The sequence below is a fragment of the Emys orbicularis genome, chromosome 2 (assembly GCF_028017835.1).
Source record: "Emys orbicularis isolate rEmyOrb1 chromosome 2, rEmyOrb1.hap1, whole genome shotgun sequence".
Classification (NCBI taxonomy): Eukaryota; Metazoa; Chordata; order Testudines; family Emydidae; genus Emys; species Emys orbicularis.
Genome location: NC_088684.1, coordinates 285,836,666 through 285,860,012, shown reverse-complemented (window position 1 = coordinate 285,860,012; position 23,347 = coordinate 285,836,666). Strand labels below are relative to the sequence as shown.

Genomic DNA, 23,347 nt, shown 5'->3' with positions numbered 1-23,347 from the left:
CTCCCTCCCCCTTCTTTATTATACAGTGAAATCCCGATGTGTCATCCTCTAACAAACCTTCCTTTAGCTCAGTGGTATTTCAAAGCAATGAACACCCTGGCACCAAAGGTTCAATTCTGGACTGCTTTAACTCAGCTCTTCATAAAGGGAACTACATATGGTGGGCGGGGGGTTCAGAAGAGGCCTTCAAAACCAACGTCCCGGTTGTGCCACTAGGACAGTAAAGATTCCAGTGCATTCTCTATAAGCAGTGCTGTTTCTCTTGCCTATGCGTCCTTGGCTAAAGGTGTCCTCCTTCCTTTTATCTACCAGTTATCTGCTGCTTTCCACCCCTCAAGTGGCTGCCTTTCATAGATATTGTACATCTATTGCTTGTAAAATACCATATAGCACCTTTTGCCTGTGGCGCCCAAATAGGGTGACCAGATAGTAAGTGTGAAAAATCGGGATGGGGTGGAGGTGGGGGTAATAGGCGCCTATATAAGAAAAAGCCCTGAATATCGGGACTGTCACTATAAAATCAGGACTTCTGGTCACACTACACCCAAAGCACTCTGCAATAGATACTGGTCTTGTTGATGTAACACTTAGCATTTTTCAGCCACATAGATCTTGGAACCCTTTATTACAAAGCTGGGCAGGTATAATTGTCCTCCCCATGACAGACTGGGAAACTGAGGCACGGAGCCGCCATGAACTGCCCGGGATCAAAGGACCGACAGAGAAGGGAACCTAGCATCTGGATATCCAATTCTCCACATATGGGCAAACCAAGGCTCTGTTAGGTGACATGACGTCAAAGGTCACTCAGTTAATCACGAAGGGCATCTGAGCTAGAACCCGGGAGTCCTGAGTCTGACGCCCTGCCTCCCCCCATTGTTGTTAGGTGTGTACCATGTTGTCCCTCTGAACACAGGAGCCCTTGATGTCAGTCGGGGCCTCTCCCAGCAGCCAGACACTGACTCATTCTCTCCCCTTTCCCTGCTCCTTGTAATTTCTCTCCTGGAGGGGCGGTAGGACTCGCTCTGCTCCCGGGCTGCGCCGAGGGAGGGGGCAGGAAGGAGAGTGTGGGCTGGAGGCAGGCAGGGCTCTGGCTCCGGCTCCCTTGTCACCGCCTGCGTCAGCGCCCAGGAGTTTTCCACTGACGAAAAAGGGCAGCGCTGCTGCGCCCGGAGGAGGAGGGAGGCGCAGAGCCGAGCCAGGCACAGCCAGTCCTTCCGCAGCTCCAGACACAGCAGCAGCCGCTCGTCTAGACGATGCGAGGCTGAGCGAAGGCTCCGTCCTGCGAGCTGCGGAGCCCGGAGCCGATCTGCCGGGGCTGCTGGCGCCTGCTCGGCGCCCCTCCGTCTCCATCGCTCGCCGCCCCCGCCGGAACCCAGGCGCAGGTAGGTGTCTCCGGCTGCTGCTCTCTCGGAGCGGCCGGTGCCTGGCCCCGGAGGGGCTGGGGATCGGGGTGACTTTGGGGAGGGGGAAGGTCTCCGGAGCTCGGGCAGTGAGCGGGGCTCGGGCTGGCTCCAACGCAGCTGCAGTTCTTGGGGAGAGGAAAGGGGGGCAGCAGAGGCGCCGGAGCTGGAGGGGGCACCCAGGGCTAGAGGGGGCGGCGCGGGAGGAGCCGGGGAGGGGGGCGCAGCCGAGTCGCCCCGGACTGGAGGGGGCGGGGAGCCGGGGAGGGGGGCGCAGTCGAGTCGCCCCGGACTGGAGGGGGCGCAGCAGAGACGCCCCGAACTGGAGGGGAGCTGGGGAGGGGGGCGCACCAGAGACGCCCCGGACTGGAGGGGGCGGGGAGCCGGGGAGGGGGGCGCAGCCGAGTCGCCCCGGACTGGAGGGGAGCTGGGGAGGGAGGCGCACCAGAGACGCCCCGGACTGGAGGGGAGCTGGGGAGGGGGGCGCACCAGAGACGCCCCGGACTGGAGGGGGCGGGGAGCCGGGGAGGGGGGCGCAGTCGAGTCGCCCCGGACTGGAGGGGAGCTGGGGAGGGGGGCGCACCAGAGACGCCCCGGACTGGAGGGGGCGGGGAGCCGGGGAGGGGGGCGCAGTCGAGTCGCCCCGGACTGGAGGGGGCGGCGCGGGAGGAGCCGGGGAGGGGGGCGCAGCCGAGTCGCCCCGGACTGGAGGGGGCGGGGAGCCGGGGAGGGGGGCGCAGTCGAGTCGCCCCGGACTGGAGGGGGCGCACCAGAGACGCCCCGGACTGGAGGGGAGCTGGGGAGGGGGGCGCACCAGAGACGCCCCGGACTGGAGGGGGCGGGGAGCCGGGGAGGGGGGCGCAGCAAAGACGCCCCGGACTGGAGGGGGGCGCAGCAGAGACGCCCCGGATTGGAGGGGACGGGGGGGGGCGCAGATAGCCTGGAGGGGGAGGGCAGGCACCCGAGAGCGGAGCGGGGGCGCCCCAGGAGCTGGGCGCACGGCGGGGGGAGCTGAGTCGCGGGACGGGGGCGCTGCCGAGACGCGGGACCTGGCAGCGGGGAGGAGGGGCGTAAAGCGGGCGCCGGCTCAGTGGGGTGCCCGGTGGCGGCTCGGGACCTCGCATGGGAAAGGGGGGGCACAGGACTGCCGGGGGCTGGCATGGGGGCGGGAGAGGAAATGTGTTGGGGGGTAGCGCCCCCTTCCAGTCGGGGTGGGGAGCACAGTGCGAGATGGCGGCGGGGGACTGAGGCAGCCGCGCTGGGGTGGGGGGTGTCATGGGGCCCGGCGTTACCGGCTGCCCCCGGGGGGGTGACTCGCACTGACCGGCTCCCCCGGCCCTTGCTCCCCGTACATGACTGTGGAGCGCGCTGCCTGCCCAATAATCCGAGCCCCTGATTGTACAGGGCGCTGGTGTCTCCAGGGCCGTGGTCAGTAACGTTTAGCTGGTCAAAGTTGTTCCTCTCGCTGCTGAGTCTCGCTCACAGTGGCTGCATTGAGAGCCGGCCCGTCCCCTTCCCATGTCCTGGAGTGATGTGCACCAAAACAGTTCAAAAGAAGTTAATTAAGGAGCCCAGGTCCCCCAGCCCGAAGAGATAATGATCTCTGGCTCCATGCTGGGCTATCTCCTCTGAAGGGAATGCACATTCCCTCTGGGCGAATTAACAAGGCAGGGGACTTCTTTTGCTTTTAAGGAATTTGATGCCTGCTTTTCTTCCTTCCGTGGTCCACTGAGGGAACGAAACTGAGGGTTTTCCATTCTGTCATATAGACTGCTGCATAAGATCCCTTCCCAGTAGGCAAGCTAGTGGAGATGCCTTTGGATGTAGTTTTTTGCCCATGACTCACGATTAAAATCAGGTTCTTTTCTAGATGCCCAGGTGTTGTCTGAAATAGCTTCAGTATTCTCACATCAGTGGCAACAGGAGAAAAACAGCCAGAGCATTTATTATATGGCATTCCTTCAGGATATATTAATGCTGCTTATGCATCAAAACTGGTTTCATACTATAAATGTAAATGCAGAGAATAACTTTTTATTTTGGTGGTGACACTCAGTTTTGTCTTGAGAAAAAGAGCCTAAGCTCTCCATGTTTAAAGGCTGCAGTTTGAGTTTTCTGTTGATATTTGAAGAAATGGGGGCACTTGATAGTTATATCGCCCAAATTTGCAAAACTGACAGTATTTTTCCATTGCCACAGCAACACCTACTGGTTTAGAGACAAATTGATCAGCTGCATTGTCCTGCTGCCCAAACACCAGGCAGGAAGGTGCTTTTACCCCCACAGCCTGTGACTTTTTCTGTGTACTGTATGCAAATCAGTTTCCTCTTCCCAGAGCAGTGGCTCTTGTCTTAATTTATTAAGTAAACAATCTGACTTTTCTTCAAGTTTATACCTGGATTAAAATGGTAACGTTTCATGAATGTGTATTTTTTCCTCAAACCAAGCAGGTTTTCTTTAGATTGTGTCACACACACATTATACAATCTAGTCTTAGGAAAAGGTTGATATGCATGAAAACTTTTTTCTAAAGTAATGATGTTCTACTAAAATGTCCAATTAAAAAAAAATAGTTGGAATCAACAGAAAATGTTTATAGCCATCTACAAATGTAAACGTGTAGTTATTTGTTGCATTGAACTACCGAGTCATCTAACATTTTACAACTGGAGTTTTTGCTAAGCAATTTTAAGTGAAGCCATCAAGGTCAGGAGGTTTGTTTTAGGGTCTGGTAGATGTGTGTTTCACTCTAAAAGACCATACAGCTGCTGGCAAGGCTTTTAATAATTTAGTGCAGGAAAAGTGTGCACACATAGGAGAAAAGGTAATGTACAGTGTGTACCTACTCGAGGACAAATATGGAAACCTGTTGTGAATTATTCATAAGGGGTAATCAAATAGAGGATTTTCCTAGACAAAGTGCACACTGTATTTTCATATTTATTATAGTAAGATCCCTTGCAAGTAGACCTGGAAGCTTAATTTCTTAGCAGCCAAATCAGATAATCTCCTATGTATTTTGCTGTTTTTTATTTACCTTTCCAGTTGTCAACAAGAAATAATGGCATGGTGGGGAAAGTACAGGCTTCGCTTTTTGAAAAGTGTTAGAGAAAGCACTTCTTAAATTCTTCCTATGAAAAATATTTTGGCATAGGAATAAACTTGCACTATAAACTGATTCATGCTTTTATTCTGTGGAACTGACTAGTTCAGTTTTTGCTGTTGCATGGTAGGCAGAGTCTATTTTTACCCAGAGTAAGGTTATGAAACCGTACCCAGCTGGGTTAAAATGATCTAGTTTGAACTGGAAAGCAAGGCTTGTGTTTCTTGGAATACTGTCTGTGAGACTGGCTATCCCTTGCTTTTCACTCCATGCTTGAGCAGGAAACTGGGAGGGAGACTTTTTTCTTGCACTTTCCTTTCTAGGCTGGTTCTTTTTATGGTAGTTTCTTCAAAATACCTACATCAAACCTGGTGATATTGTAACAGTGTGCTTTGGAAACCGCTCAAATAAATATCCAGAGAATTAAAATAGTTAAATGAATGGATGCTCAATGAATCAATGCCAGTAGAGTACTGATTATTAAGTAATCTAGAAGCTTCAGTGAAAGCACCTCTGTTTTTAGATATCTGATATTCAGATGGTTAAATTAAAAGCTCTGCTCTACGCCAATTTTTGTTAATGCTAGATACCAAGGTCATCTGACCTGCAGTCAACAGAGGCATGTAAATGAGTGCCACCTAGTCTGAAGAGAGACTGTAAAAATTGCACTGTCTTACTCCAAGACTTGCTCTGTGAGTGTATTCAGTGTCCTTCCCGACTAAAATACATGGTGGTGTTTTTAAACTAATATTTGCTTTTGTCAGACGTGCAGACCCACCATAGCCCTGGGGGACGGAGCTGGATTCTAATCTGACTCATGGAGCAACAGAATTGCTAACTAATTTCCAGTTGCAGACTCTTTGTTGTTATTGATCTATGAGCCAGAAAGAACCCACCTTGACTTTCGGATTTCAGGTTGCTTGCAGAGCTGGCATCTTTTTACTTGTAAATGGAACAGATTTGATCTGAAAGTTACTGGGGGGAAAAAATTTAAGTCCATGACAACATTTTTACAAAGTTGCTTTTCAGAGTAGAGCTGCACTTTAAATTACTTTTGCACAAATCTTGAATTCCTTCATGCATTGGCTCCTCAGACATGAAACCAAACTTTAAAATGTCACTGCAGACTGATGTCCTTTCTGATGCTCTTTATAAGCATGGATGTCCAGCCAGGTACTAGTGAATGCAGAACCTACAGCAACTGGATCTAGTATAAGAAGTTTCTGTAGTTTGACTCGGTTGATTACCCTGCAACCATTCAATTGTACAATTGCGTATAACAGCTATGAAGTAAAAATGCAAATAGTTTATATTCTGCAGTAAAATGACCAGCAACTTGCATACACAAACATAATGTCTTGTGGGGTTAGTTATAAATAGACTAAAGGAACACTATTGTTTTTGGTTGCTTTTCCTCTGGTTGACTAAATAAATGCCAAATCTTCTTAAATCTAAATTACTTGAAATATTTACTGTTTACATGTAGTCCAAGAGTAGGATAGTTAAAACATTAATTCCTTGCATTCCAGTGTACTAGGGCTTTGCCTTGCGACTTGCTGAGAGCCAGAAAAAGGATTTAGCCATTTCAATTCCCCTTCCCCCACCAGACATCCCCCCCTCTGCCCCAAGTTTGATGTTCAAAAAAAATAGAGAGAGAGGAATGCACATCTGAGCTAAATATTTGTTAGAAAGTATTCCCAAGATAGTGGGAGTTGCGGTGCTAGTGGAATTCCTGCGGGTTTGATCCATCGCATTATGTACTTGTTCAAAAAGCTGTTTTCAGTAAAATAGATGAGTAAGGAGTCTTAGCCAAGAACAGAATGTCTTTTTTGGCAACCAAAAGGGAGATGGGATTATTTTATTTCAGGTTATATAAAAAAAAAAAAGTGGGGGGAAAAAAACTCCTCTTGTATATGGTACTTGCAGACTTTGAGTGTGCAAGAATAGGACCCTTTTTTAAGCTGCTGTGTAGTTTTGGTGGCTTATTCTTAAAACCATATTTATGTCCGATACAGACATTTTAATTGTGGAATTACTGCAATTAAAATATCCTCACTGGGTATAAATTGGCATTCAGGTTTTATTGGCTGATCATTCAACAGGCTAAGAGACATCAGAGTTTCAAGGCAGTGTTCAGATTCCTGGGCCGAATTCTGCTCTCACGGAAAAGTGATTGGCTTTACCTCAACTGTTTAACTCTATTCTGTAGGATTTTCTTTTTGAGTGGGTGCAACCAGACATTGAGGATGCAGCTTCACTATATCTGTATAGTTCGTGAAAAGGTTTTTAAAACTCTACCTGGGGAAATGTTCCATCTTAAAAACAAAAACAGAAAAATGCTTTGGGTAAGAGGGGGAGCAGTTTCAGTAAAAGCTTTTACCCATTAATCGAGAACTGTGTTTGCATGATCTCTACTTATGCATTGACAATGCAATAAAATATTTGAAATAACTTTGTCATACTGTAGTGGGGTATTTTTCCCCCTAAATGTTTAGCTCACTTCATTCTTATGAAGAGAAGTGATACATTTTTTCCTTCTTCCCACTCTTGGGGAAAATACCTTATGCATGGTGAACACTTTTATACTGGACTTTATTGCATTGGGTAATCCTAGATTATAACCTACCTTGACCATGGTTTTGTGCTTCAGTCCAACAATCATTAAGACCATCTGTTTATCTGTAACATGATTTGCTGTGTCTTTATAAACAGACCAGTGTGTGTGCCTTATTCATGTGCTTCTCTGTTCAGTGTTGATTTTCACATTGACACTTTCCCACTTTATAATGAGACCACTGTCAACAGCCATTTAGGCCAGCCAACTTTGAGTGTCATCTTGGAAGTGCATATACAGGCCAATTAAACAAAATAAAAACAAATGTAACTTGTAAGCAATCAGGTATGTTGTTGTAGCCTTTGCTTTCAGTATTTCTAATGTGCCTTTTTGCCTGCAAGTGAAACTGTTGTGGTCTTGGTTCTCTTTTATGCCCAGTGGTAGCCTATTTGTACCACCCGACTGCCAAATATAGCTCTTGAGACACAGATTAGTGACTGAGCAATCAGGGAGATGGAAGAGAGGCCAGAATTTGAGGTCAGAATTTGGCTGTTGGTTAGGATGGGTTGGAAGATGGTTGTGGCTGATTTCAGTGTAGGTGGTCTGTGAGCACAAATTCCAAAGGTAACACTCTTCCAAAGCAGTAGTTTACATTGTTCGGGGGGGAGGGAGGGGTAGGAGCTTTGCTTTAAGTGAGCTTGACATGATCTGTGTTATTTACCTATTATTTATGTTTTTTGTAGTGCGACCTTGACTGTTCCACAAGTTTCCTGTGTTTGCTGCTTGACATCTGTCATAGTAGCCATTGGGCCGGCTCTGATGGCAAAGCAAAGGGAGGGTTACTTTCATCCCTGTTTGTTTAAAATGTGGGATCCCTTGCAAATGATGTAGCTCAAAAGTCTGCACGTTGGGGTGGAAGGTGACTGTGACGTAAGGAGCAGCTGCCAGGCCCCATACACATGTATGCTTTACAAATGAGCTGTCCACAAGCATAGAGGCATGAGAGAGTGAAGAGTGATTACTCCTTAACACAACTGGGGCTGCTTTAAATTACTTCCCCCTTCACCCCAGTGCTCTGAAATAGGAGGGGGGAAATCAAACAAACAATAAAGTAAGGAGTAGTTGAGTACTAGCTCAGTCACTCCTAATTTTCCAACTTTATCATTGGAACAGACTTGTAAAATGGAGCTGAATAAAACCTCAGACTTCTGCACAGAGCTTGTTTCAAACCCGACACTGAGAAGATGGTTGTTGTTTTTTAAGCTACCGAGTTCGTGTTCATTTTGTAAAATGGGGGAGAAAGCACATAAGTACAGTGAGAATTTATACTAACAGCTGAGCTTCCTTGTGGTCACTGGGGAGTTCTTGCTGAATAGTATTGGTGAGCTCAATGGAAAGTAGCAAAGGGGTTAAGCCAGGTGTCAGGTAGTACATGTGGTGTTACTGATAGAAGATATCCAAATCCACCACCTCCCCATCTGTTTTGGATTAAGGCCAAAAAAACAACTGTGGCAAAACCACCTGCAATGTTAGTTCTGTCTCCTTGTCATGTTAGAGCTGTCAACAACGGGTGTAAAAAGAGGCTGGGGAAACAGTTACTTTTCCCCTAGTATGAAAATATTGTATAAAAAATGCTCTTTATTGAGCCCAACTTCAGATTAGAAAGTTGCATAGCCTAGTGCCTTTGAAGCCCGAATACAGCCATGCTGCAGTAAATGATTAACTTTCTTATAACCAAAGGGCCATTACAGCCTGCAATTTTTAACCTTTTAGAGACTATTGTCTTATGGAAAACTGTTTGTCAACGTAATTAATTAGTGTTTGTGTAGAGCTTTGAAGATATAAAGACCTATATAGATGCGCTAAGTATTCTTATGCAATGCTATTGAAATGTTAAAATCCCCTCATTAAAAGGTTTTGAAATATGCATTTTTTGCTGTGTGCCCACACTTGGCAGGAGCTTTTAAAGAAGATTTAACAGACTAGACATGCAAAGGAAATAGGTAGTAATACAATTATGGTCACAAACACATTTGTGCTAATAGAAAAGTCTAACCTTGATTGGGGAGGAGAGTTTCTGGCAGTCAAGTATAACACTGGGCTTTATAAGATTGCAAGCCTGTTTTTAATACATATCTGACACATTCTTGTGTTCTGAGTTAGTGTCACGTTAAAGGATGCCTTTGTTTTTTTTAGAATTAAGGATGTTAAATGGAACAATCCCGTGAGATCTCTGGATTCCATGCAGTTCAAGAAGTTCTGTGTAACTTGGTAATAAGCAGTTTGGTAACTGTTAGTGTCCGTGGCCAGGCTTCATTCACTAGATGTTTTCTAATGATTCTTAAACTGTGACTTTTTATATTTTAATTGTCGACCTTTTTTGTAAGGCATCTGGAAAAGAGAAGGGGGCAGCATCCTTCTGCTTGTCTTGCTTCCCATGTCAGCTGTGTTTGGCTGTGTGGACTTTGGATCGAGTTCCATTCTTATCATTCAGCGACACTTTCTGATAATAGCCTCTTCGTTTCATAGGCTGCTAAAACTGCTTACTAAGAAGCAGCCGTTCTTGTGTCATGCCAAGTGACTGGAGCCACTGTATCATCCCTCCCTCAGTACGAGTGGGTGATTCTCATAAACTGCACCTATTTCCTTGCCAAAGGAAGTTTCTGAACTCTAGCTCTGGGATGTCATAGCCTCACATGTTTGTTGCTGATAAATATACAAATGCACTGGTTTGAATCATAGTGAGTCATTCTTCCAGTAATAATCTTGTCGTGACGTCTGGTTACGTGCTCACCCACTTCAAACCTAAATAGACCAGTGGTGATTTCTATCAAAATAGAGAGGCATCCAGGTTGTTGTATCTAGGGCTTTATAGGGAGAAAAGGTCTTTGGTCCAAACAGAATTCTCCCCAAGAGTGTTCTGACTCAATGCATTTTGAGCTGTAGAGTAAGTGATATGATTCAGTTGGTATATTATATGCAAAGTGTAGTGTCTTTTTGTTGTAGGAAATTCTTATTCCAAAGACGCTAAAGGATTAAATGTGAAGTTGTTTGGTGGGTTGAAAGTTGGAAAAAGAAATGAACAAAATTTAGAAATCCAGACAAGTACAGAATGACTTTGTTTTTAATTAGCTCTATTGCTTTTAATTGGTACTGTGTGTGATATATAACACAAAATAAATGCATGGTTTAGTGAACAGTGGGCTGAATCTGAAAGAAACTGAGAGGAAGGGTTGTTTCTTGCATTTGATATATTTGTATTTCAGTGCTTCATTTAATAAGCCCGCAGGGGACTGAAGCAAGTAAATCATGGCAACGGATTGTTCTCAACAAACTGGCTTCTTTTTGTAATTAGCAAGAAGCTAGAGCTGTAACTTCCTAGTAAGTGATTTGGGTAAGGAGTTAACATAAAAGATTTAGTGCACAAAATGTAATACTTATTGTTTATTAACATTTCTGTTGATGGAATGAATGAGTGTGTGGAAGATCGTGTGTGTGTGTGTGTGTAGTAACCTACAGCCACTTTTTTTGTACAGTCTTAATATGGGTGGAATGTTGCATGGAAATTCAGTTGAGTTGCCAGAAATAAGGTTTGAAGGTAGGGTGAATTAGGTAAAAATGTGAACCTCAAAAGTAGGGGAGAGGCTTGAATGTGTTCGAAAACCATAGCAGTTTAAGCAGTAACCGTTCGTATTATGGTGGAAATCAGGGGACCGCTTTCATGGAAGGGAATTAGTTGATGTAGAAACTGAAATCATGGTGTGCTCCACCACCTATCAAGGTTGTGAGGGAACAGCCCTGCAAATGTGAGGGTAGCAAATGTGTGACTTATAGGTAGGTGGCCTAAACATCTTTCCCTCTGATCTTTAGGTGCATAGGGGTAAATCTTAGCCACGTGCAGAGAGCTGGCACGGAAGCCACCGAAATGCCAATGAAGCCCTCAAAATAAGGCTTAAGTGGTATTTGGTATTTGTGTTGGCTCCCTGCGCAGGAGCGAATTTCACCCCTTGTGAAGAACATCCATTGTCGCCCATGCTTTATTTTTCTTTTCTCCCTTATTTTTCAGTTATATGAAAAATACCGAATAACCATGAGTGGAGTATTGAAAAGGAAGTATGATGAACTGGAGGATGATGCCACCTACTGCTCCTCTTCCTCCTGCTCCCCGTTCTCCTCTTCTTCGGCCTCATCGGGTTGGGAAACAGACGAGGAAAACTCCCGAGGAGACAACAAGCCCAGCACTGCCTTACCCTCCAGTTTCACTCGTAAGTATCCCATGACAGTATATGTTGTTATATCCAGATGGTGGGGCTGTATTCTCATGGAGTCCACATATGTGCAAAGAATTTGCAAACAGATTTTTAAAACATGGCACTATCACTGTGGATAGTTATTACAGTCACTCCCAAGATCTTGGCAGACACTGATTTATTCATTGTAAACTATGGAATGAGTCTATGAAGTCTAGTGCATATAATTTTATAAATATGGTCCATTTACTCAGCCTGCATTTTAAGGATCGTTTTCTTCAACTGTTTACTCCTGTATTTTATAACAATTAGGGCCTCTATGAATTTGCATAGAGGCCCTAATTTGCAAAGATAGGAGCCTGAAGTTAAGTACCTAAATCTACCTTCAGGTATGTAAATGGGCAACTATGGGCTTAAATGTTAGTTATAGGTGCCCATTTTTTTAAAAAAAAGTAGGGTACAAGTGATTAACCAATGGCTTACTTAGTTAATACAAAACACTTCAGAATGGTTTCGTAAGCAAACCGGATGACTTGCCAAATAATGCGACACATCTGACACTGCTGCTGGTGCAGACAAATGCAATTTTGTTTTCCTAGCAGCTACTACCAGTTTGGGTTGCTTTGGGGAAACACATATGAACTTCCCTCACTTGTCATCCAAAAATTACAATGCGAACAATCTTCAGCTAAGGGAAATAGCTTTACCAAGTAAATTATACTTGAGCCCTGCAAATATCTTGCAGTTAAGGTCCACTTAGCAGACATACACAAACATCCACTGGTCTGAAAAGGCATTAGAAGTCTTGTAATAATAAAGAGTCTCATTCTTTTTTGTCCTCTGGGTTTTGTGAAATAACAATGGACTTTCTGTATGCTCTGGCTCGTTTAAAAAGTGTCAGGAATGAGAATACAATTTTTTGTGCGGGGGGGGGGGCAAAGTATAATTATATTAATTTTATTTTTTGTGGGTGGGGTGTCCTGGTAAAGAATAAATATTTTTAAATGGTTAAGCCAAGACTACACAAAAATGCTGTGCCCAGTGAGAAGAGGTCATTAAAATGATGACAATGACCAGTGTGAAAGCTCAAAAGCTTTGTTGATATGTTTAGTAGAAGCTGCTAACATAGCTGCACCAATGCTCCTTTAGACTAAACTAAGAAGTGTTTGTTTATATGTTGGTAAATAAGGCTTACTGTTAAAAGTGGGCATGACTAACTCCAGTTCTGCATTTCTCTAAGCTTCAGGGGTATCTGATCCCACCCCACCTCTGCAAACACCCTTTGAGTTTATAGCTGGTCATTACAATTCCATATACATAATAGTTCTGGTCAGGAGAGGAATGAGATGGTTCAGGCCTAGTTTTGGGATCCAGAGATTTGAGTTCAGAACAGTCTGCCAGTGATTCCCTTTGCAAGATCAAGTCACTGGATCTTTTTGCAGCCTCAGTTTCCCATCTGTAAAATGGGGATGATAATTCTTCTTCTGTCTCGTGTAATTAGATTCTAAGCTCCTTCAGGACATTTACTGTCTTACTCGGTGTGCATACAGTTCCTAGCACAGTAGGGTTTGGTAAACTAATGATTTAAGCTAAACCAGTGTAAACAAGGGTTACCCCAGTTTAAGTGTGTCTGCACTAGGGCATAGCTAGAAAGATGTAGAATAAATTCTGGCGCAACTGTTCATATACAGACAAGGCAAGTTTTTAAATTGCTGTTTTAGCTGAGAGGGTGAGATGGAAGGCCATTGTCATTGGGAAGAAATGTCCCCCCCAGTAACTGGAGACTTTCCGCCTGCCATGTGAGGTCTGTTTATATAATTCTCAATGGTTTGGGCTCTAAAATTTGATTATCTTTGTGCTGACTAAGACTTCATCCACCTTCTATGAGAATCTAGCAGAGATCGTGAGCAAACAAGCTCATTTTGTCTTTTGCTGCCTCTTCTTCCTAACATGTTCATGTTGCAGGAAAAGTAGTTCCTTAAACCAATATTGCCACAGTTTTGCATTCCATTTTACATGTCCTGATAGGTGCAGGGCAACAGTGTGATTCTGGAATTACTCCTGTAGACTAGTAAATCCGATCTGTTATATATTTATATTCACACGAGACAATGTAAAACTAGGTATCTCTGGAGAGATTGTATTTTAAACTTTCTAAATACATAAAGCATGTTATAGCAGTTTAAGATAAACCACAGTGTTGTGTTGCCAATGTTTATATTGGGATCACCTGTATAAAGATTAACATCTTTGCAGCTGCTCTCAAATTAGTCTCCTGAGACTAAAGTACAGATTCATAGTTCCTCCCAGTGGCTGCAAAAGGAAGTACCATAAAAGCAGCTATTAGTAATTGTGAGCTCTCCCATGTAAGCTGCAGTAAGCAAATTATTTGGTGGCCTGCAAAAGAGAATCTGAAGAGAGAGAGACAGACACACACACACACACCCCATTTTGTTATGCTCTGCTATACTTGAAGAATAAGTAAATGTAAACTTAAATGTCAATGTTCTTTGCTAGCCAAAATATATTGGCTGTGATTTCTTGCAGCACCTTCACCTGCCTTGAAATGAGTTTGCATACTGCACTTTAGGATCTGTCTGCTGAGATACTGGCCTAATACTAACTTGTTGATTTCTGTAGACTAACTGGAAGTCTTACACTGTTTTGCAGCTGTTAACATTCATGTACATCTGTTCATAGGAGAGGAATGTCATGTGCCTTTTTTTCATTTCTGCCTTTCTAGCTACATCCATCCTGAAGAAAACCAAGCGGTTAAAGAAGAACAATGTGGAGTTTGACCAGGTGACTGTGTTTTACTTTCCACGCTGCCAGGGGTTCACCAGCGTGCCTAGCCGGGGTGGCTGTACCCTGGGGATGATGAGCAAGCACAGTTCATCCAGGCAGTTTACACTGGCAGAATTTTCAAAGGAACAGGAAAACGTTCGGCGGGAGAAACTCAAGGAGCGGTTAAAAGAGGAGAAACTGGAGGCATTGAAATGGAAGGTGAGTAATAACATGTGGCATCATTTATCATTAGCTGGTGCAAGTCCTTATGATTAAGGCAAAGATTTTGTCACGGATATTTTTAGTAACAGTCATGGACGGGTCACAGGCAATAATGAAAAATTCACGGAAGCTGTGACCTGTCCCTGACTGTTACTAAAAATATCCATGATAAAATGAGGAGCCTGAGCAGCTGCGGGTGGGCTGGGAGCTCCAGGGTCCCCCTCCGCTGGGGGCTCCGAACTCGGGATCTCTGGGGGTCCCTCCTGCCCCCCAAGCGGAGAGCTGCAGTGGTCCGGGTCACTTGGGGCTGCGAAGAGCAGCGGGCGTCCCCCCTTTCACCTGAGGTGGCCGGGAGCTGCGGGAGGTCCACCTGCCACTGCTGGCAGCAGGGGACCCTGCAGCTCCCAGCCAGGGCTGGCTGAAGTCACAAAGGTCTTTGGAAGTCACAGAATTGGTGACTTCCGTGACCTCCGTGACTAAATCGCAGCCTTATTTATGATTAGTTTATGGCCACTTCACCATTAGGGGCATCTCAGAGGTCTAAGAATCAGTTTTGACATATCCAGATTCTCTAGAAGTATGGGTTCAAATGCAGATATGAGCAGCTCAGCTCTTCTGTTCTCCAAAAGTAAAGAAACTGAATTCCATGAGTTTAATAATTTACCAAGTCTTTAGAGGAGACCTTGTTTCTGTGTGCTCAGTGGCCATCTCACGTCTCTCTTGAGCAGAGTAAAGATTTGCCCTGGTGTCCTTGGCCAAAATGTTCCTCTTCCTACTTGAGCAGTTTACCAGGTGTCTGCCTCACCACCCAAGAAGCTGCTGCATTTCAGAAGCAGGACTAGACCTGTCCCCTCCCTCCCTTTAGTTTCTGCCCCTCTGGGTCTTAATGGTCACCAGTTTTAGGTCACTATTCTCTGATTCTTCCCACAGCCGTCTCTTCACCCCTACCCCAGGCACGTGGCAGACACCCATTTTGGAAAGGCCACGGTGCAGTAATGGGGGGGGGAGGGGTGTATTTGTTGTTGTGGCTTAGTTCTAAGTGTGCGTTTGCCGGTACAGCTGCCTGTTGGCTAGGTTGAGATGTGTTTCTTGAGTGTATGTGGTGCACTGACTCTGTCGTCTTGTTCTTTGGACACAGCTGACGGTGAACGGCACGGCGGAGTCTGAGGAGGCCGGCCAGCTCACTACTGAGGACATATCCGACGATGACGTGGATGTGAGCAATGTGGAGCTGGAGGACGGCTTCTTCCTACAGCCCTACCCTGCCAAAAAGAGACGTGCTCTGCTCAAAACCATGGGGGTGAAGAAGATCGACAGAGAGGAGAAACGGGAGCTGCACAGCATCCGCCTGTCCCGTGAAGACTGCGGCTGTGACTGCCAGGAGTTCTGCGATCCAGAGACCTGCAGCTGTAGCTTAGCAGGCATTAAATGTCAGGTACGTGCCGCTCGCTGTGCCACCCAGGCTGTGCGTCGTGCCTTGCATCCATTAGGGACGTATGTGAGCGAGGCTGGGACTGAGACGAGGGTGAAACTTAATATCAGAAGGGTCCTTGCACAGATTGGAACTATGTACACGGCCAGGCTTTTTGGCAGCGTCTGCAGACTTGACACAAGCAGAAAGAAAAGCAGACGGGGAAGGTTAGCTAGCAAGCGCAGTATGGAGTAGGTTCTCCTGCTGGCAAAGGCAGATTGTAAAATGCACTAATTCTAACTTGCATTTAAAAAACGGTAACTGTCAAAGGGACACTGTTGAAATTGACAGGCTGAGCTCTGGCTACCTGCCTTAAAAATGGTATATGTGTACATATCTTTGTGACCTGTATTTCAGAGCATAGAAAATTAGGCCCTTCTTACTCCTCTCAAGAGCATAAGATAAAATGAGGGTAGCAGTATAGATAAAGTTCCAATATCTCTGCTGGACAGCCCCCACCTTGGGATGCCCAATGGGTGCTGCATTTCTTTGCAGTCATGTGCATGTCCCGATGTCCTTCTCTTCTGCATGTTTCTGCAAATCCACCACGTGTGGAAATCTGTACTCCCATACTGATCACTTAAAGCAGGACTGATGCATATTTAATGTTCCACTGGCTTGCCAAAACCGAGCAGGCAGGTAGAGCAGAGGGCTGCATCAGAGGCACATGCCCACAAACTTAAACAACGCGTTCAGGTCTCATGTTAGGGCTTGATCGTGTCCCTTTGGATTTCCTGGCTTTTCTTAGTTTATATCCCAATTTTGAAGTGAGGTCAAGCCGGGCTGACAGTCTACAGCATGTGATGTCGTGCGTAGCTTCACCCAATCCTCAGAGTCCTCCTCCATTTTTAAGCACCCCCCACCCCCAGGAGATGAGGTTGGCGTGCCAACCTCAAGTTTCTGCCTGTAGGTAACTTCAGACTGAGCTGGCCTGTATCACCCTCTCGGTGTAATTCCGTTTAGGAATTCATGTTCAGTTTTTCCTTGGAGATGCTTGCCTCTTGAAATATGTTCTGCAAGATGCATTCCATAGATTTTGAAATGTTAATTCATTATGTGTCATGGCTGTGGGGATAGAAGTGTGTGGAGTGTGTGCAACCTACTGTACAGCGCGTTTTACACATCACCCTCTAGTGGCTGGTCCTCAGAGGGTGAATTGACCGCAGGTTCCAGTTACGGCTGTTACTCCTTTACTTCAGACGGTAGAAGCTCTGCTTATTACCAGCCTGGGTCCTGGGATCAGTCCCCAGTGACTATCACAATAGCTCTTGTTACATGTGCATATGATATAATCAATACATAGCTATTTATATTATTTGTCCAACATTTTCCACACACACTTCCTTTGAAAGGGTATATGCTTTACCCATTAGATCTTTTCAGCTCCTTTGGTCTTAAGCTGTATTGAGACCTATCCTTCTTCTAAAGAGGGTTTGTTTTTACCTGCTAGCTGGTATGCTCTGTTATGAAGATGGTTTCTCAGAATCACTCAATAGAGGCCGTTTCTGCTATGTAGATCTTGCTATGCTGTAGTTTTGGGGTTTCCTCATAGCTTGCAGTCACTTTCTTTCAAGTTATGCTGGGGTTTGTGGGCCCCGTGCCTTAGGTAGAGGTAGAATCTCATAGGTCTAACACTGTTGTCTTCTTTGCTCCATGGCAGATGGATCACACTTCGTTCCCTTGTGGCTGCACGAAAGATGGCTGTGGAAATACGGAAGGGAGAATAGAATTCAACCAGGCTAGAGTGCAAACTCACTTTATCCACACCATCATGAAATTGGAACTGGAAAAGAATCAGCAGAGCAATGAAAGGAATGTAGAACCCGAATCATCATTCCGGGACAGACTCCATCAATTTGGCTGTTCGGCAGGGAAAAACGTGTTTGAGGAAAGAGCTGTCCCACTGACTCCAGCATTTCAGTTCAACATGGACCTGGAGACTGTTGGGGAGAATAGCTGTAGTAGTGATATGACAGACTCTTCGATTTCATCCATTCAGAGCGAGGATTCAGAAGAACAGTACGAGAGTGTCCCATCAGATAAGTCTCAGTCTGATATTGATGATGACGGCCTGGCAAGAATACTCCACTTCAGTGATTCTGACATCGAGGACAACAGTAATAATTGCCAAGACAACTTGAGCTGTTTCCATCCTGCTGACTTCTTTAGTGCTAACATTGAAGACCAGTGTGGTACAACTGCTGAAAAACTCAGCACTGGAAACTACTCTGGCCATTTGTCAAACATCTCCGAATGCCTGGATGAAAATGCCAATCAGGATGCTGGTTGTTTTCTAGACGAAACTGCTGATACACACTGTGATGGGCTTTCTTGCTGCATGTCATCCTCTGCAGAGCAGTGCTCAAAGAGCTACACAGATCTCAGCCTTTCCTCTGACTCCTTGGATCTTTTTCAGTCATTTTCCGACTACAACTTGGGACCTCTTTATAACTCGTTAAAGGAATATGAGAACCTTGATAACTTTTCAGCATTGCAGTTTCAATTGCCTAATTTTCCTGGCTTTCCCCAGGCAGGAGACCAGAGCACCTGTTTCCTGGAGTCTCTAATTGGCTTGTCTGAATCTGTCCCAGAAACCCCCGTCCCTTTCACAGACAATCAGCTTTTAGAAGATGCCATTAAGTCATCACTAATGGAAACAGTGAAAGTTTAAAAAAAGAAGGAAAACTGAAATGAAAACTGAAGTACTGAGCAAACTTTCACTGAAGGAGAAAATACTACAAAAAGCTTTCTAAGCAGACAAATTATTTTTTGTCTTTATAGAACATGGACACTTTGAAATACTGCAGCTACAATCAGTTCCCTTGCTGTTTGTGCAAAATTTATAAACTTTCATAATTTGGAAAAAATAGAAGACTTTCAAGTACGAATTTACCTGTGTTTTGTATAAAAAGACCTATTAAGAAATACTCCTTGTTAACATTGCCAGTCATACACAACAGCCCCTTCTAGAAACTATTCAGTGTTGCAGAAACTTTTTAAAACAACTTTTGAATCCATATTTATTGTGAAAAATGATTTGCATAAGAGTGAGCCTGCCATGCTCTTACGTTTAAATCTGAAGAGGTTTACAGAAAAGATCCATACACTAGATCCATAATCATTTTCACCTATTTATTGCAAATTCCAGAATTTAAATAGCCACCGAAGCTTGAACTAGCATGAAACCTTATTTAAATTGGTAATACCTCAGATGTATTATGTGTACAATCATATTTTTTACATAATATATCTGTATTTATTTATTTTTTACCTTTTAGTACATGAATAGCACTGTGGTTTATTAATGACCTGGAAGTGCAATAAAAGTCTTTAGCAGCACAGATCCTAAAGACGACAACACTGTTTTTTAAAAGAGGTGGAAAGGTGTTAACTTTAGAGATTGTCAGATACCTTTTCCGTCTTTGTATAACATTTCTAAAAGAGCCTAAGCCAGGTGAAGTTTGTGAGGGGAGGGGGGGGTTGGGTTTTTTTTCATAATTAAAAACATCCTCTTGGTAGCTAAAAATCCTTTCATGTATGGGATTATACAATGTTGTGTGAGGTCCATAATTCTGCTATGGAAAACAACCCCCCTAATCTAGTCAAGAAATAATATGAACTAACTATATTTAAAAAAACTTTTTTCTTAAATTATTTTATAATTTTATTTAATTGCCTAAGGATTTGGCCATGAGATCTTTAGTGATCTATTATGGTGCCTGAATATGCAGAGGAACCATTAGCAGCAGCAGATGTAATGAGGAGGACCTTTCCAGCCTGTAGAACTTTGAGAGCAAAGCAAACTATAGCAACACTGCTCATGCTCCTGATTTAAGTGCTCCTTAGTACACTGAAGTGTAAAGGGTCTAACCATTATAAAACATAGTGGGCCAGACTATTTATATGCATTTTATAGATAAAGTGATACAAGTAAATTAGATGAAAATGAAGGTATTGGATTATTTATTGCTTTTATACATTTTAGAAAAACCTAAAATAAAAAAGTAAAGCTGAATAATTTGGAGCATCTTTTTAAAAAATAAATGAGAAATCAAATAGTATCATTTTTAAGGGTATCAGAGGCCTTCTTAGGCATGTATGTTTAAATCAGTCTGAAAACAGGTCACTGGCCATTACATATGATTGGACATAATCTGTATTTTAGCAGTACACTAAGTGCCTATGCCAACAGTACTAATGTGTGTTGGTCTAGTTTGTATATCCCGATATCATGGTATAAATCTACCAGCTTTTAAAAATAGGTTTAAAAGTTTAAATTGTATGTGATACAGTGATACCTGTACTTGAGCAATAGCCAAATGGGGGGTAGGGAATACATTTTTTTCTTTTTAAAGCCTGGTGTACATTGAATTAAATGTCCAGCTCTAGCTATTTTAAACAAAAGTTGTGCATGCAGCGACCCCCTATTCTGAATGTAACCCCGTGGTGTCTGCTTTGCTGAATAGGCTAGCATATGCAGACTCCCGAGCAAGAAAAGATGGTGTCAGTTTGACTGATTTTAGGCTAAAACAAAAACCCTTATGAAAAGCTGAGGCAAAACACTTCCATTGGCTGAACTATAAATATATCCAACTATAGAGATTACAATGGTTTGTACCTGCTAGTTAATAAATGATTATTTGGTATTCTAATTGGCATGGCAAGCTGTTCACAGCTACCAGCAATTAGGAAATTCTCACATACCAGGAGAGCTATTTTGTCCATTGTAGATCTTCTCTTGTACTGAGCTGGTCAACTTTTAAATGGACATATTATAACAACACAAATTGAACTGTGACCCTTTGCAGCTGTGACTAAGAGCTGGGTTTCTGTATAGCTGCAGGTTGCATTGCTCAGGAGTCCATTGGTGCTGTCTGATTTAACTTCATCAGACTCCACTGGCCTCTCTGGGACACGTGCATCTTCGCTCCTGGAGCCCCAGCTAGCCTGACTGAGCCCCCAGCATTCCTTCCACACTGGAACCCTCACTGTGCTGTGCAGAGCAATGGTACACTTGCATATAAGTCTTACCTAGCAAGAGCTGCCGGATGGGACTTGGCTGCCATGCAGGAGGACCATTGTAGGTGAACTACTGGCAGATGGAGGATTTCAAGAATTTTTCTTTGTTGTTCTGAAAATCCCATTCAATTATCTAATTGGTGGTCGTTTCTATTCTTCAGACGGCATCAAAAATACTGACAAAAAGTGTCCGGTACCATTCTGTATTTATTGGCACTAATGTAAGATTATGTTTTAGAACATTCCTAGGTTTCTCTGCATATCTATCATTTTAAAAGTGAACGATGGGGATAAAGATTCCTGCCTTCGTGGATTTTTTTTCTATAATTTATTCATTTTATTTGTGTTGGTGCCAAAAAAAAAAAAAAAGATTTTCTTTTTTTTCCTTCTTCAGGGCACTGAACTGTAAATATATATATTTTTCCCTCTCCGTATCTGTGTAAAAAGTTGCCTGTTAAACAGTTTAAAAACTGGGTATTTATTGACACAATCTGTAATTATCTAATGTATTGATTGAAACGCTCTGGTTTCAACATAGCTTTATTTTAGCTTTCTTTGTGTATATATTGTGATTATGTTGCTTAAAGGTACAAGTAAAAAAAAAAAAGCTTTATTTTTACCTTATCCATTTTCATTTGTTTAAAAAAAAAAAAAAAAAAAGCATATTTGTCTACAGCTGCTGTCTGTCATTTCATCAAAGCAATATGAAGACATTTTCATTTACACTCTCAATAAAACAATTTTGTTTGAATATGGTAGTGCCCCGGCCTTTTTTCCTGGCTAGTTCAGTACAAGTGTTTGCTGAAATGTGTTAACTCATTCCAGTCAAAAGGTTTGTGAGCAAAAGCTACCAATCCCGGGCCAACAGTATCTCTTACCTTTCTTAAAACAGTCCAGAATTAGATAAGCCTTTGCAGATAATGGCAGTGCCTTTGAAGAGTGTATAAATATTAACTAGCCTTCATAACACCCTTGTGTTAATACGAGTACAGCCTCACTAGGAAAAAAGGTGCATTCTTAACTGATGTTCACACATGTGGTAACACAAGGCAAAATGCTAGTGGAGACCAGGCAGTTTGTAGTTATAACATGGAGTAGGTTGATGTAAAAGACTGTGGGGGAGCCAGGTTTACCTTGACCTGCTAAAATTACATGTTAAAATTACAAGCTACCTTGCCTTAACCTGGTGTTAGTTACCACCTGTTAGCTAAAACCATGTGTTAACTAAAAACTCACTTTGCTTTTTCTAGTGAAGACAAGGCCTATGGGTATGTCCATGATAGAGTTTTTACCTCTAGCTAATTGATTATGTTAACTAGCTCGAGCTAGTTGGCATTTATGAAGGCTACTCTAGAAATTCTCCAAACATTCGTTCCAGGGTAAACCACAATGTTCTGTAGTGGTAAAAAGGGACTGGAAGGTGAAAGTTCACTGCTGGTATCAAGAAAGGGACTGCAACCCCTTTCAGTCAGACATACTTGGTCCTTCACTGCAAATTTGGCACCATCTGGGAGCTTCCCACTGAAGCTACACGGAGGCAGGGCAGAGCTGAGCACTAGTCTAAGAGAAACTCATGGTGCTGATCCTCTTCCTTTGAACAGTAGAGACCAAAGAAATTGAGGCATGGGCCTTCGGACTTTTCTAAACCAGAAGAGTTCCCTTCCCCTGAGACCTGAGCAGCCTGGGCCAAGCGAGCAGGGCCAATTATTTGTCACCCTGCTCTGAGCAGAACTAAGTCCACCCCAGCACTGAAGCCCAGTGCTGGCAAAGACTTCTCACCAGCACCCACACTCTTTGTAGGGGTACCGGAATCATACCAGGACACCAGCCTTGGTTCCAATGCCACCTGCACCAATCTCTCTGGCACCAGAAAGAATTAAAATTTTCAGTAGCAGGAGACTGTCAGCATCACCTCTAGAACAGACTTCTCCTCCTCCTCTTTGCCCACAACACTTTCTTTCCAGAATCTAGCAGGGACTCTCCTCCAGACATCCATCCCCATCCTTCTCCAAGGGATCCCCCAGAGAGAGCAACTCAGATCACACCCTTGATTCCCTCCAGCAGACTTTAGGGATCCTCCTTAAGATCCCTTCCAGAATGCCTTAGTACCCCCAATATCCCTGTGAGACCTCTCCTTGAGCCTCAGCACCTTCTCTAGTCTATCCCTTTAGCTCTAGCCCTGCCATTGTGGGCCCCTGGCCCAGGCCCGAGCTGTGGCTGTTTCTTAGACCTCCCAAGGCAGTGAGAGTGAGAACATTAGGAGGCAGAGACTCAGGAGGAAGGCCCAGACGATGCCTCTCTCCTACGAATGGTCCCTGATGGACACTCTCAAGCCTATATTCCACAGATGGGGGCTCCTCTCCTTAGAGCTGTTTGCCAACAGCAAATGCCCTTGCTTCTGCTCCAGAGCAGGTACTAGCCCAGGGTCTTTCATATGCTGTTCTCAAGACCCCAGGTGCTTAGGCATTGCACCACTCAGCAGTGCAACACCTAACCCCCAGGTGCCCTGCCCCCCAGTGGAATTCACACCCCTGCGTTAGG

At 44.2% G+C, this 23,347-nt stretch overlaps 1 protein-coding gene across 1 annotated transcript; it reads left to right on the top strand.

The window, feature by feature from the left end:
- Positions 1-1,314: 1,314 nt before the first annotated feature.
- On the top strand, positions 1,315-18,458 carry CSRNP1 (cysteine and serine rich nuclear protein 1). Its single transcript, XM_065399815.1, has 5 exons — positions 1,315-1,385; positions 11,127-11,325; positions 14,054-14,313; positions 15,455-15,751; positions 17,448-18,458. Exons 2-5 carry the CDS (start codon positions 11,151-11,153, stop codon positions 18,456-18,458), a joined length of 1,743 nt encoding a protein of 580 aa, XP_065255887.1. The 5' UTR covers positions 1,315-1,385; positions 11,127-11,150.
- Positions 18,459-23,347: the final 4,889 nt, after the last annotated feature.

Bases quoted from the DNA above. Each gene is read 5' to 3' on its own strand.
- CSRNP1 (XM_065399815.1), top strand. From the start codon at position 11,151: ATGAGTGGAGTATTGAAAAGGAAGTATGATGAACTGGAGGATGATGCC. The intron at 11,326-14,053 runs GTAAGTATCCCA...CTGCCTTTCTAG, and splicing joins CTTACCCTCCAGTTTCACTC to CTACATCCATCCTGAAGAAA. The intron at 14,314-15,454 runs GTGAGTAATAAC...CTTTGGACACAG, and splicing joins TGGAGGCATTGAAATGGAAG to CTGACGGTGAACGGCACGGC.